General features: G+C 31.7%; 1 protein-coding gene across 2 annotated transcripts; it reads right to left on the bottom strand.

Annotated features, from left to right (window-relative positions):
• Positions 1 to 8,333: 8,333 nt before the first annotated feature.
• LOC113870993 (nicotinamide adenine dinucleotide transporter 1, chloroplastic-like) lies at positions 8,334 to 15,050 on the bottom strand. 2 transcript variants are annotated; one of them, XR_003505732.1, is made up of 10 exons: positions 14,690 to 15,039; positions 14,478 to 14,573; positions 14,069 to 14,175; positions 12,739 to 12,787; positions 12,519 to 12,628; positions 11,848 to 11,942; positions 11,661 to 11,749; positions 10,831 to 11,575; positions 9,952 to 10,029; positions 8,334 to 8,793 (listed from the first exon to the last, which is right to left on the bottom strand). XR_003505732.1 is itself a non-coding variant. In XM_027507631.1 (9 exons), exons 1-9 carry the CDS (start codon positions 14,751 to 14,753, stop codon positions 9,793 to 9,795), a joined length of 942 nt encoding a protein of 313 aa, XP_027363432.1. In that variant the 5' UTR covers positions 14,754 to 15,050; the 3' UTR covers positions 9,601 to 9,792. The 2 variants fall into 2 exon arrangements, 1 of the variants encoding a protein (XP_027363432.1); XM_027507631.1 differs by lacking the exon at positions 8,334 to 8,793 and having other exon boundaries at positions 9,601 to 10,029; positions 11,481 to 11,575; positions 14,690 to 15,050.
• Positions 15,051 to 15,504: the final 454 nt, after the last annotated feature.

The raw sequence follows: 15,504 nt of genomic DNA, 5'->3' as shown, positions 1-15,504 counted from the left end.
TTTTGGCAAATCCTTTCAACTAAGCTATCTTCACCCCTAAATGAACCTTGCTTTTAGTCTACAATTAATGATTGTCGCTTCTTTTTTTTGTAGCTAATTTAAAAAAATCATTTTTGCACCTTTATTATTGAGTATTTTAAAAAAAATACGCGACTTTTTTTTAACTACAAGTTTCTTCTGTTGGAAATAATTTATTTTAACAATATGTTACTAATATTTTTTATTTTAAAATTCTATTTTTAATTGTCTAATTTATTACTTGTGCTAGTGCTATGAAGAAAAACAATTAACAAGACCAGTCAATGAATTTCTGAGAAGGAAACTGAAAAACCATTTGATACCAAATTGATTGTTATGAAATACCACGAATTTGTTTGATCAATTATAGTAACTTTAATTACTTTTCAGAAAAAATCATGAAATTACTATTCATAGCATGTCATATATGGAAGGAACGAATTTATATATTGGTGATTGTTATTTGTTAAGCGGCTAACCATGAATGGGCCTGTTTTAGGTGCTTGCCGGGTGCCCCCTTTTACTGCTCCATTGAGAGTTTGAGACTCAAGAACATGTCGACATCCACCCACCTACTTTATGTAAGACCAACTTGTGCACATGAAGATTTCCCATTATTATCTCCCTTTTTTCCGAGCTTAAGGACTTGTTTAAAAATCAAATATATGAATATTGCACATTAACCATGCACTTAGGATATGATATGTACAAGTGCATGATCCTGTGCTTAATTATATTTGTTGTTGCCATAACCTTTTTTTTTCTATATTTTGTTTCCTTAAAAAGAATTAAGTGTATAGGTTAAAAATCGTTCTATGATGACAGTCACTTGATGCCACGACCATTGAGACGAACCTCCTTATTCTTTATAATCTCCTGCCCAAGAAAAAAAAAAGATAATCGAGGAAAGAAAAGTGAAGTACTATGTCATGTCTAACTTAACTTAGAATAAAATCCCCTCCTTTGTGGTTCAAAAAAATATTCAAACACTTGGAAAATTCTCTTTGAGAAGTTGGAGGTGGTTGGGTTTGTCTATTTCGTTAATGCTCATCCACAAAAGGTCACGTTTGGTCAATCAACTTTGTTCAGAAGTATTATTTTGCTCTTTGATTTCAAAATGCAAGAATTTAGTAGGTCCCTCTCCTACCGCTGGAATTTCAAATTAATCATGATTTTATAATTCTAAAATAAGATTAAGATGAACTTGTATCACTAAGATGCTCCTAATTAATTGGCTTTATGATTGAGACTCGAGTGACAAAATGGGCCATCATTGTTTAGGCTAATTAATCTGAAGAATAGTTAACTAAGCCAACCTACGTTGATTAATTAGAGTTTTGTGACAATGAGTTGAGTGAGTGTCATGTCACTGTCCGATGTTAAGCACATTCTGGCTTTTGTCTCAGTAAGTGACTAAGCCAGAATGCAGATGAGAGTATAGAAGGAGTTTCAACATGGATGGAAGGTGGTTAAGTTTCCAAGTCACGAAAGTGGATTATGGATAGACTTAGTTGAAATTGCCACACAATGTTGGCTTGAACTAGTTAAAAAGGTTGAAAGCAAACATTCACAATTTCACACAATCTTTTTACAATAAATACATAATGATTCATCTGAGTATGGTAGTAGCTTGAATGGGGCATGCCACCACATCATTTTGGTAGACAAAATGTCTCTGTCGGTTAGTGAAGTAGTTGTTGGAAAACAGTTGCCTTTGCAACTCCACAGGTAATTGTGTAAGCCTCAAATTTTAACAATGAAAAAGTAAAGACCAATATAATATTATTAATATTTCAGTATAATGCAACATCTGAATAACTGTGGCCTTCTTATCCAAGTAGGCCTTGCTGAGCATTGAAGAAGAACTTATCCTAATCAAGAGTCTAGAGATAATGGAATTACAAGAATCTTCTCTTGATTTTTGTAAAGACCAATGAATGGCGCATTATAAAAGTCTATTAATTACATATTAATCATTTTTAATTGAAAGAAATAGATTAAACAATTCTATTGATTCACTATAATTTTATTATTATTTTAATTAAATTTATACAGTTCAAAAGTTTTTCACCAAGCTTCTTATAATTTTAAACAATGTTGTAATTAAGTTTCAGAAAGCTAAATTCCTTTAAGTATCGTTCATGGCATAATGCGGTCATGCAACATTTCACACAAGCATTTATATCTAATAATGTTGCAATTAATTACTATTATACGTTTTTTTTAACAATTTATTGTTATTTTTCAATTTCACTATACTTCTAAATTTGATCCTATTTCTCAAATTTACTCCATCAATATTCCTTTTCATCTTTTATCTTTGTCTTTTTCTTTTCTCTGAATCCTAGTAAGTTAATTTGTTGGGTTTCGTTTTCGTTGAACTAAATTATAAAACCATCCCTTTTTCTTCTTAAAATTATTCATTTCCCAATTAATTTGATATTTCTTCATTTAGTATGTTTGCATGAGTCATACGATCATAAAAGGGAAAGGAATAAAAATGTCTTTTTTTGTTGAGAAAACCTAATAATCTTTTTAGGCCAATACTTGTTGAGAAGGACAATGTTTCGCTACAATTACATCACGAAGGTCTTTCGGCTATCATTTTTGGCCATTGTTTTGACAGTTCAGTGCATGTTATGAGTTTGTATCTTCATGTCATCATCACCAACGTTACAGGGAGAGAAGAGCGATGAAAAAAATGCAACGAATTGTAACATCTAAAGAGAAAAATGTAACGGATGTTGATGAAAAATAATGAAATAAGTGAAGAGGTATAATAAAATGTTTAAATTTATGTCAAATTTTGATGTTATAAATTATAACTTTCACATTAAAATATAATTTAATGTATTTTTATAAAATTTTCAATAAGAATATGTGTATCAAAATTTAATAAATATTCATGAATGATCTCAATGCTACGTTAACGTTGTGTCATATTGAAAATACACACCACTTCAAAGCATGAACGTCAAACCAGACACATTATAGTTATGGAGATTTATATTTAGAATGATTAACTCAATATTTAGTTATAATTAGTTAATTGTCGAATTACATGCTACTGTCATATGTAAAATGTTACATTGGAAATACTTCATAGCCTTAAATAATTATAGTCTGTGTGAATTTATTTATAAAATATGAAAAATAAAATAAATTAGCTAAAAAAATTAAAATACAAAGACATAACCAAAATTTAGTAACTATATATGAATTTATAGAATAATTTAACCTAAAGTTATATATAGGTAGTTGAAATATTTTAATTAAACTCAAAAAATGAAATTTAAATATTTGTAGCAAAATAAATATTTCTAAGAAAATTGTAACATCAATCTAATTTTAATCCACAAATGATACATAATTTTTATATTTAGATAACCATTTATTGTCATGTAATAAATAAAATTTGACACTTACAATAATATAAAATCATTAACTACTTAAAATCATTTTAACCTCTTCTTCTGAGATGCATATATATATATATATATATATATATATATATATATATATAAATAATAACATTATTTAAAATATTAAATATTATGAATTTTTTATAAATAAATATGTTTGTAAAAAAATTAAAAACTTATATTAAGTACTAAAATAAAGTTAACTAACAATTTTTATCTTTAAAATTTAAAATAAAATTAATAAAAAAGAAAAAAAAAAGTATACTTGACAAGCTATAAAATAGAGTAGTTCAATTGAATTTTTTATTTCTCATAGTATTCTCATTTATAATGTAAAGATAAATAATTTTATTCAATTTGAATGATATTAATAATAGGTATTTAAAATAATAATAATTTTGCTTGCATTTATAAAAATACATTAATAATAAATTATTCTAAATTTAATAAAGTACTTCTGCATATATAATTTATTAAAATATTCTGAAAATAGTAAATTAATATGCAAAAAAGAAAAGAAAAAAAAAAGATAGAATTGTCTTCACCGCGAATAACAGTCAGAGAACCAATTGTGAGAGGGTATAGTTGTAAATTCCTGAATAGCACGACTATAACGTTCAAAAATTTCAAAATGGTGGCTCGGAACCAGAGCAACGAGGTTCGGGGGTAGTGGCCACGTAGAGTAAGAGCATATAAAGTGGGACCCACTTGACGAGCAATGAGAATGCATTTTTATAAGTAGTGAGCCCCACAAACAGGTCACTCCGACGGAGTCGGATGATCGTTTCTACGTGGCGCTTTTCTCTTCCATCATCATAACCGCCGGCAACTGGCAACGTGCTACTCAGTACTTTCCCCCCTCAATCCACTCCTTCCTACAACCACTTTCACCTCAAGCGCGTACTCCTCACTCCTCACTCCTCACTCCTCACTCCTCACAGAGTTCCAATTGTGGATTCAAAACGTTCCCATCTCACATTTTAATCTTATTATAATCACTATTAAGTTAGATGTTAATAACCTCGTTGCATGGCATTATTTTTTATTATTTATAAAAATAAATATTTATTTTATTAAAATCAATAAAAATTAATTAGATATTATAAATTTATGCTATATTTTAAAAATATTCATAATATTAATTAGTTAAATTAGTGTATAATATATCAAATAAATAAATAATTATATCAGCTATTATAAATAAAGATATAAAATAATTTAATATAAAAAATTGTATTTCTTATGTATAGAAAAAATATCAATTCTTATTTCTTAAAGAAAAAACTAAAAGGAGTATAACTATAAGATGATTATGCAACAAACAAGTTTTCATTGAGTTATTTATTATTGTAAATTATATTTTATAAAAAAACAAGACAGTATTTTTTAATTATTTATAAAAATATAAAATATTTTTAAAATTAAACAGACCCGTAAAAGAATTTTTAATTTGACGTTAACTATATGATAATCATAACAATACACTTTTGACGCAATTTTTATTATTAAATGTAATAGAATTATTTGTTTATTTATTTTGTAATGTGATTTACATGCATTTCACAACAATGACATTTATTAGAATTGCTTATTAGAAGGTGTTAGTAGATTGTTTTTAAAGAATTTAGCTTGATTAAAGTGAAAAAAATATGTAAAATAAGAAGATAAAACTTTATTTACTATAAATTGAATTAAAATAATTTTATGTTAATTTTAAATCAATAATAAGTAAACTCTTATTTTCTTAATTTCTTCTTCTCTTGATTTTAAACGAGCCAAATTCATCTTTTTAAAAAATAGTTAATTTAATTATAAAGACAAATATTAACTATAAGAATATTTGTTAAGAAATTTGAAAATTTATTGAAAATATTTTAAATATATTTTGAACGTGATTTTTACCCCCAAAAAAAATCCTATTTAGTCATTTCTTAACCTATATAGTTAGGATCCTGATTATAGTGTTTTTTTATTCTAATATTGACCAGTAGGTCAAAGCTATGATATTTGAAGTCGAAATAGGGAATATAATACGATGAGACTTGAAATGTTGCTAATCATTCTGAAAGGTACAGCTACAAAGGTGTTGGATTTTAGATACAAAGATGGAATGTTTGGATTATAATTTAAATGCTGATTTGATTTATCTAAGAAAGCTTCATACCTACGGTTTTTTATTGAAAGGTTAAAGTCACGCGTTATTGCTTTTTCTTTATGACATTCACATGTTAAGTGAGCCCGGATGCTACCCATAATATATGATTTATATTCATGAACTCCCCTTTGTGAGGTTCACATCACTTTCTGTTGCAGAAATGTGCAGATTCATGCTTTCAACTCTCAAGATGTCAAGCCACATCAAGCAAAGGATTGGAAGCACATGCAATTTCATTTTGTGGAAAGCAATGCTCAATCTTGATGACCAAAAATCAATATGCTCAATCCTTGCACTTGTATACCCACCCCACCTTCTCAAAAAGAGAAAAAAAATCTCCTCCTTAATAGATAAACTTCTAATTTTCAATTGAGTCTTACTAATTGATATCTTGAGAGTATAAACCCATTTACTGCTCTGTTAATTACTATGTCTATGACCACTTGTTTGACTTTGTTAAAACTCATAAGAGGACAAAAGTGCGAGAATTATTACAATCTGGTTAGTATTCCTCTTTAGTCTTTATGAAATGTAGGTATACCTTTTGGCCATGATCCATAACATGACCCCAAAATATAAGAAGATTGTCACCTACTCTATTCATCATAGCAGTGACTTTCTAGGGGTTAACTTTAGGCTGAGAGCTCATATTTGTTGTCATAGTTAAAGCATTCATCATACTCATTAATACTATAATATGGTTATTATATTTCCATTGGCCTTCCTCCGGAAGGTTACACCAGAAAATAAACTGTGCAAAACTTGAATATATGGGCATGTAAATATTTTATTGACAAAAGAGAAGTCTAGCCTTTACTCTTAAGGAAAAAACAGAGTTTGTTACATTACCAAAATGTGGCAGTAGGTGGATTTAAATACTTTGTTTCAAAGAGAAAAAAAGGTTTATTGCTTAGTTACTTAATGGAATACTAGTGGTCTACTTCTCAAATGGAAAATGGTCCTGCAAGAAAAAGAAAAGAAAAAGTTGCTCTTTGTCACTCTTCCTCCCCCACAAGCACCACATTTTCTAAAGAGGTGGGGTAGCCAGCATTCCAAAAGGAATCATGAAAGCATAGCACTCCCAGTTGTTTTGATAGGTTTAGGCATTTTGGACCGACCAAATTATGATGAAGGTGAAAAAAGTGTTGGTGAAATTGAAAGAATAGTGCACTCCTCTTGCTCCTCGTATTCCTCTCAATTATTATATTTCTATATTCACTTTTTTTATATATTTTGTTCTATCATATCATTCTTTACAATTTTTACATTCTCTCACTTTTTTTTTTTTCTATATCTTTATTTTCTTCACCCATTTTACACCCTAAATGGGATGGAAAACAATCATTTTCTTCTCCCACTCCATTTCTAGGCCCAGCCATGTTTTGTATTTGTTATCCTCCCAAGTATGTACTTGTGCTGACACCGTGTTTCTTATATCACAACAGCAACAGCGCCACTCACCAAACATGAGTCCCCAATGTCAACTACCATAATCTCTAACTTTATTCTATCCCCATCCTTTCCCCTTATCAAAACAAAAATTATAAATATAAATCGTTTTGATACTCATTCAAGAAAGCTGAAAGTAAAGCCACGGTAATTTATCTTTTGTTTGGTTTGGATGTGATAGAACATGACAAACGAATCCAATCCTATGTGTCTTGTCCAGGGATGTCTCAACTTTGGATGCCAAGGAGTGGATGCTAATCCTTAGTCTTTAGTCTTCATAGTTAGTCAGTAACCCCACTTCATATTTAGTAATGAGTTGTCCAATTATGGACCATCATTTCCTTAATTTGCATGAATTAACTGGCATTCTCGTGGAAAGAGGACATGAATTTTAGGTCCAGCGTTAAATTCGAAAGCAATTTGTAAAAAAGCATTAAAATGCATCACTTGTAACTAAATATTATTTCTAACGTATACTTAAAATCACATGTCAATAAATAAATAGTAAGCTTTTATTGGGAGTTGTGGGATTTAATGTTTTTTTTTCTGGAGGATTTAATGTTATTAATACATTACATTTAGTGATATCGTATTATTTTTAATAAAAGTTGATGATATAAGTTTTTATTATATGTCTTTGGACAAAAATAAGTAAAATCAATATTATTATGCTTTAAACATAGTGTAATTGAGCCAATTGTTCAAACGGGGAAGCAGAACCCATCCTTGTCTGAAAGACAGCATGCTAGGAAAGAAAGCTGATTGAGATGGGTTCTCTTGAACATCCTCCTAGCTATTAGACATTCAAAGTGCCTCTGATTATGACCACTCAACTCGCCTAGAGCTTTAGTCCAGATAAATTGAGACACTCTGGACTATCCTGCAAGAATTATGGCCTCTAATTCCATGTTTAGATTGAATTTTAGATGAGGAAAACAACTCCTCCAAAAAGCCTCGATCCTCCAATTTGAGTCGCTACGGACCTTCGTTCCGTTCTTTTATTAATTTTTGTTTTAACTTTTAAACATCGGAAAGGAAAGGAAACGCAATCATTTACACTGCCATTTCCATCATTTTTTTTACATTGAGATTGTATTTTATTTTGAATAATATGCAATTCGGTCCAAAAAATAATTATTTCATTTAATATAGTTTCAGAAGAATAAAAAGTTACTGAATAAATAATCTCTCAAGATTATAAGACTTTTTAATCCTGTCTGTCATCCATTTCAGTCAATACTTTAAAGAACTAATTTAGGTCATTAGTGATATTTTTAGGAATTAAATTGATTAACAATTACTTTTTCAAGGACTAATTAAGTACTAAAAAAGATACAAATGATTGAAGAATTAAAGTATCTCACGGTTACAACTTGACGGACTCTTAAGTAACTTTCTTTTTTCTTTGAAGATCAAATTCGATTAGGTGATTTTTGTCAATGACCAAAGCATGTGTTTACTCTTCTCTCTTCCGTTTCCTTCAACCTCGGTTCCAAAACGATCTCTCGCGTACTCTCTAAAAAGCATGTGGCACACTACATGTTTTCTTTTAGGGTAGTTGCGTTCAACCTAAGTTTGAGCATGGCCTACTAGTCCTCAAAGTTGGGACTGCCCCGCATCGCTACGCCTTTCTTGGGCAAGATGATATGGGGTCACATTCAGTACCTCCCCAAAGGCACACATAACATCCCACTACCGAGCACTTGAGCAACAATGGTGCTGAGGTATAGCATATCTCCCCCTGTGCAACTAGAGACATCAAAGTCGTTGTTCAATTTACTAGTAGTAGTAGAAAGTAGTCATATGTAAAACTAGAGAAAATTACTAGCCCATTGAACTCAAAATCCTGGAAAGTCAAAACTCTGACGGAATATAAAGTTCTTGGTTGTACATAAATTAAATGGTAAAAATTATACCAATTTACTGGTGTGCATAATTGTATGCAAATTGTTACTCCAAATTAATTTTTGTTCTTGTTGAGAACAGTAACCTGGTAGCAAGTGAATAACGAATTCTAATGCTTGAAGGACGGCAGCAATATCATCCAAAAAAAAATTCTGACAGACAAATAAATATGCAATTGATTGTACCTCTTCTTTGACATGCTCCCTATCTGCTGTACAAGTTTTAACTCTAGAATGAACACTTGAGTTGGTGATTGATGATGTAAGTGACCTATGAATCTAAATTCTGGGATCCTTAATGCATGAAATGTGAAGCATCAGGGAGTGTTTAAAATTATCTGATTACTCAGCAGTTACATAATAATATGTTTGGATTCACCTCTTTTATCGGTGAATCCTTGTTTATTTAGATGCTACAAAGAGTACTTTCCTGCGTTTATCTAGGCAAACACTAAAATATGCATCAAAACGTTGTACCGCTAACATCTTTGTTGTCGTTACCACTTGATAAGGCCTCAGTCCAACCTCCAAGAGCCTGTTTGGATTACAGTTCAACCAACAGAGCTCGAGGTACGAAGCAAAATGTATAGTTGAAATTAACTAATGCACACGATACAAAGCACATTCAGTGTAAGCAAATTTAGTCGATTTAAAAAAAGAGTTAGGCATTAATAAAATATAGCCAATCAATTTGCAAAAGTTTGTTGGGGCAAAAACGGCTCAATTTTTGTTCAATGATGTGGAAATCTACCTATATAAACAATTAAGAATCACAAAGAATGGGATCTTAATCACTAAAAGAAAGGTTAGTAGGCTAAACTAGCTTAATCACCATGCTCCATCTTCATAAAATTTGTAACTGTGGGTCAGCAGGAAAAAGAGAAACAAGAAAACGGTGTATCATTTCAAAGCTGGTGAATGTGATTACGGCAGCTGGGGTTGTCCTAAGTAGGTTGGTGGCACACCCACGGTAAAAACCATGAAGTCCTTCTTGTTGAAATACCTTTCTAATGCAGTCGGTCATACCAGAGTATTGCTTCACTGAATGGTGCCCCTGTACTTGCAGTCTCGAACGAATAACCTGCATAGAAAATACAAAAAACATTCAAATAATAGGAATATACGGTTTTCTATGTTCACAATGAAGAAAATGAAATTCAATAAATCTATAATGCCAGTTAAGTTCAAAATGTTGAAGTAAAATATTGCAAGAGACAGCTAACAATGTGCAGTCAAACGAATATTATTTTGAAGGGTAAAACTTTGTTTTGTCAATTTTTGGACCATTTATAAAATATCATCATAAACTTGAAAGTTATCTCAATTATCTCTAAGCCTTTACTCCAACATACCCTGCTGTTTAACTTTCATTAAGTCACTAATGGTAAATATATGCAGCAAAATCTTATCCATCCAGGTGTTTTAAATCTGGATCTTTGACTAGTATATTCAATAAATTTTAATTTTAATGAAGGTTTAGAAACCCAAAATAAAATAGGTCATGCGAGGACACATGATCCTCTTCTGCAGAGAATGAAGAGCATTACTGGTCTTGCCACATTTTCTGCTCTTCCCTTCTTTTCCGATCAACTACTTTCTTCATTGTCCCCCTTTAAATCCCCATATCTCCATAATCTTTCTATCTATAAACCTTCCAACATAATTTTTGCATACAACTCTCTTCCTCATTGTCTTGTTCTGTTACATGCACCTTAGGATGTTACAACCAAATTCAATTTTAATAGATGATTAGTTGGTTATATCCAGCTCATCATGCTTTTATGGGAATCAGTGTTCAAAAACTCAACTCAGATTGGCTGGTTGGATTGATGAACCGGTCAACTAATCGTCTAAGCAACACATCAGACTCAACCAGACTCACCGGTGTTCCAGTGACTCCTACTTTGACCAAGTCAATGACTTTTCCAAGTTTTATAACATTGATTGGGATACATTCAAAGTGAATTGAACATATGAGCTTCTTCCTACATCAATTTTTGCAGCGCAAGAAAGACCTGTGTTTAAGGTGGAGGGAATACAGGACAAAAGCAGCCAGGACATAGAGTGAGAAAGTAAAGCATGTATCCATTCACCCCAAGTAGCCTTCAAGCAAGCTATTTAGTTTGATCAAAGATATATGAATCTACCACACAGATTTTAAATTTGGAAGATTTAAAAATTCATTAAGATTAAACTCTAATTCACAAATTATTCAACCGTCTAGATTAACACATCTGGATGGATTGGATATAGCCAAAGAGATCTGTCAGCGACCAAACAAAAGCTGAACAGAAGAACCTATTTAGGTAATATTTAAATATTAGGGAATAATTGACACAACTTCAAAATATCTTTGGAAACAGTTTAATGGAGCTGAAAACAGTTTTCCCTTTTATAAAATGCTTTAAGCATTGAAATTGATTTTTATGAATCGCAACATCATTTCATTCACAAGGCTGGGCAACTATAAGTACGAGTATCTATGATTATGCGTATCTTTAACAAATCTGCCTTAGTCATTCAGCAACAAACCTCATGAGGATATGTCAATGTAGATGCAAAAATTTTGGAGACTGATGAGGCAATTGCAACATCACGTGCACTGAGCTTATCCATTGCTGTGTTATCTGGCACAAAACAAAATAATGATTATATTAACCAAATGCCAATACTTTCAAGTGGCTGCAAAGAATTAGAACAGCATTGAATTACCTTTATTTGCCAAATACAACTTTATTTTCTCATATATTGGAAACTGGATGGCAACATGACTGATACCAACCAGAGCAGGTACAAGGCCACTGTTTATGGTAAAGAATATATCATATGTCAATAAAATTATTATTATGAAGTATTATACATTGACTTAAGTTCCATGAATGATGTAAGCAATACCAACCTGTACAACCCCCGAAAGCCCTCCTCATGAGCAATTCTCTTTAAAGCTGATAGCGTGCTCCTATATGGCACAACACCAGGTCTGCTTACCTGGGTCTGCAGTAACAAATGAAGCAAACTTATTGTGCAGAATATACCGATGCACCGATGAATTCATAAGCAGGTTAAAGAGAGTCATGTACTTTTATCGTACATACATTACAGTTACACTAATGAAATCACAAATATACTAAATAACAATTTTGTCAGTGTCCACACATCCCTGCTATTAAAGGGACAACATGATCCACCCAAGGCCAAAAAACATTTAAACTATGTTTGAGTTTGTTCTTTTTCCAATCCAATATGGATATAATTTGTCATATTGTTTGGCTGTCACACTGAAAGCCAACACGTTACATCAAATTTATGATTCCTTCATTGCCTTCTCATCTGATGATGGCACAGTTCTAGCAAAGGTATGTCAAAAAGAAAATGAAATGCTAAAGATCTACTACTAAGACACCAATGATAAACTTGAAGGAAAGGGTTTTTCACCTTGACAAACCACTGATTGCATATATTCTAAGCATTTAATGCACTCATGAATCATGCCAATTATATATGATAAGTTGATAGCATAAGCAAATCAATGATAATATAAGATTTAGCGTGAGTTGAAAAGAAACACACTTGGAGTCTAGTCTTGACAACCCAAAGTGGATATGTAGCAATGGTAGTTGCAGCTCCTGCACCTGAAGCAGCTGCCACATTAGCTCCAATGGAAAGATGATGGCTTTCATCTGCATTCATACGATAGCTATTATAATTTGTACATCAACAAAAATGAATGTACAAACATACAACAAGTTGACAAGCTTAAAAACAAAATAGAAATATCTAATAAACTAACCTTCAGAACAAAGTAGGCTCTTGAGCTGTTCATACATTGTAAAATAGACCTGCAAGTTAACAAATTGAAACATTTTAGAATATTATAGAAAGGTACATATATAAACAGTGATTTATGTGTTTTCTAAATCCTTATAAATATTTATTTGTTGGCTTTCAAGCATGATGGATGAAATGGAATGTCTCCAGTGTTATATGGGATAAAAAATAGTACCACTCAAGATTAAAGGAAAATTTCACAGCACACATATAAGACCTACCATGTTACGTGAAATTGAATGTTGGGCAGTAAAAAGCTAAAAACAGAATAAACTCAATGTGGTAGATATGAGAATGTTACATTGGATGAGCAGACGCATTTGGCAAGATAAGATTAGGAATGAATGGAAAAGATGGTAGAATTTTTCTTAAAAGGTTTGGGTACAGTGTAAAGAAAGCCTATAAAAGCTGCAATAACTCAAGTAGTTCAGATGAAAGATAGCCTAATCACTAGAGGCAAAGGGACACCAAGAAAAATTACAAACAAAACAATTAAGAATATAAGTTATTTGTCCATAAACAATGAATGCTGTTATTGTGTTTAAAAAAAAAACACACACATGAATAAACTTGCCTCCCAATTTTTAAAAATTGTCGTGTGCCATTACTGTATCCATGCAACATAGTTCATGAGCTATTTGTTATTTATTCAAATAGGTCAATTCATTAAGCTTATCAGAGGAAGATTTATCAGCTTGGGCCTTACTAGTTACTAGTATTTGGTCATGGGTTTTGACTAGTCCTATTCAGGTGATGTTCAACTACGAAAGAATAAAGAATGACCAGCTATACAAATTATTGCAGCAAGATTTCCCCTTTCTTGATAGTGGGATGAAATCATACCAATCATATACTCCCTTAGTCTATATATCTGGGTTAATCTCTAGATCTTATCAACTTTTGTCTCTTTTCTGTTGTTTTCTAGACAGCACATGTATGAAATTGAAAACAAACCATTCCTCCACAGCCCCAGTCGATTCTTGGATAAAGACCCACCCCAGCATAAGATTGCCACATCCACACCAGCATAAGGTACATTGTTTTGTAAAGCAGCAACTCTAGCAACAAGTCTTAACCTCACTTTATTTTCCACCTAACCTAACCCTACCAATGATTTACCAAGTTTTCTTTTCCATTTTTTGGAGATATACTCTGTTGCCAATTTAAAGCTTAAAATAGGAAAGTTATGTCAATTGGACAAGATATTAATAAACTGGTCAACAGGGTAAAAAGAATAGTTCATCAGGAAAAAACAATGGAAAAAGCCAGCCATCAGGAAGCAGTAAACTCACCGCCCAGTTCGGAAGCAAGGCAAGCACAGTTGGGCCTAGCCCACGGTACATGCCACGCCATCCCTCCTTGTGAAATATTTGCTCCAAGCTACCAATTATAAGACTGCCTAATGACAGAAAACATCCAATTGGTTACATAAAACAGAAAGAGAGAAGGAAGGAAGGTTGCTCTATTCAGCTGTAGTTATCCTACTGAGAAGTTTTTAACTATACAATGTATGTGTCCATCGCTTTATATTAAAGAAAAAAAAATCCATGAACGGTAACTCACTCTAAAAGTAAAACGATTAACAGAAAGGATATTGTATTATGAGTCACTGACAAAGCACGTTTTCATTGTCTTGCCTTGTTTTCGACATAGTAAAAATCTTTAATTATATAAATAAAAGAACCACAAGTCAACGCCTACCTTTAACACTTCCATTTGCGACCTGAGGCACGGAATTGACCTGAAACCTAGTTTTGATTACATCTAAAGGACACACAAACGTAGCAGCAATAACTCCTACACAATTTTTGAAAAAAGAAAATAAATGTCATGATGGATCCAAAAAAGAAAAAAGGAGTTTGTATGATAAAAGTATCTGATTAGGTTATATCGGAGAAGGAATGAACATATACCAGCGGCAGCACCAGCGCCAGCATTGCAGAGGATGCCCTTAGGGACATGGGAATCGGAGGACATGGTTGGCGAATTGTGAAGTGTGGTGAAAAGAAAGAACGATTTTCGTGGCGAAAGCAAGAGAGTCCTCCGTGGAGAGGGCGATGAGGGAGAAGCAGAGTTGCATGGAATCTCGTTTGAGACGAAACTGTTTGGGATTTAAAATCCTTCTGGTTTTAAGATTTCGATTTTGCGGGAAGAGATGAGATTAGGGTTGGACTTGGGATAGGATCGAAACGAGTTAATCTTGTTCTTGCGCGTGATTGACGGGCTTTGCTTATTTGTGGCTTGCTGGGACGTCGCGTTTAACTCTCTCTGCATCAACAAACACAGCGTTTAAATTATATATATTCGCCGCGGTTGTATCGGGCCCGCCGTTTTAGTTATTAACTCAGTTCTCGTTTCCAAAATATAACTAAACTACTCACTTTGTTTACACTCTCATTAATTGATTGAAATAAATATTTAAATTAAACTCAAAATACACTGTATATTTATTTATAAATTTAATAAATGAAAAACAGTCTTTTATTATTAATAAAAATATTTTAATATTTTAAATAGAATTAAAATTAAAAAATAAGATAAAAAAATATGAATAATTAAGATTGTATTTTAAAAAGTTATCCTCGTGTTAAATTTTAAAAATTATGTATAATTAAAATTCAGATTGATTAACATTATAATTATTTTAGCCATTGGTATTAATGATTATTTTAATGGGAAAAGCGCTTCGACTTTTTGAGAAAAATAAATAAAAGTATTATAAATGATA

This window comes from Abrus precatorius, unplaced genomic scaffold, assembly GCF_003935025.1.
Source record: "Abrus precatorius isolate BTA unplaced genomic scaffold, Abrus_2018 Scaffold7, whole genome shotgun sequence".
NCBI classification, from domain to species: domain Eukaryota; kingdom Viridiplantae; phylum Streptophyta; class Magnoliopsida; order Fabales; family Fabaceae; genus Abrus; species Abrus precatorius.
Note: the sequence above shows the minus strand (reverse complement) of the source record. Positions and strands in the feature narration are given on the sequence as shown.

Excerpts from the sequence above, each read along its gene's own strand:
- LOC113870993 (XM_027507631.1), bottom strand. The coding sequence starts at position 14,753 with ATGTCCTCCGATTCCCATGTCCCTAAGGGCATCCTCTGCAATGCTGGC. Across the intron at positions 11,943-12,518 it reads TTGTCAAGACTAGACTCCAA|ACCCAGGTAAGCAGACCTGG; the intron begins GTGTGTTTCTTT and ends TTGTTACTGCAG. Across the intron at positions 10,030-11,480 it reads CATTGACATATCCTCATGAG|GTTATTCGTTCGAGACTGCA; the intron begins GTTTGTTGCTGA and ends TTTTCTATGCAG.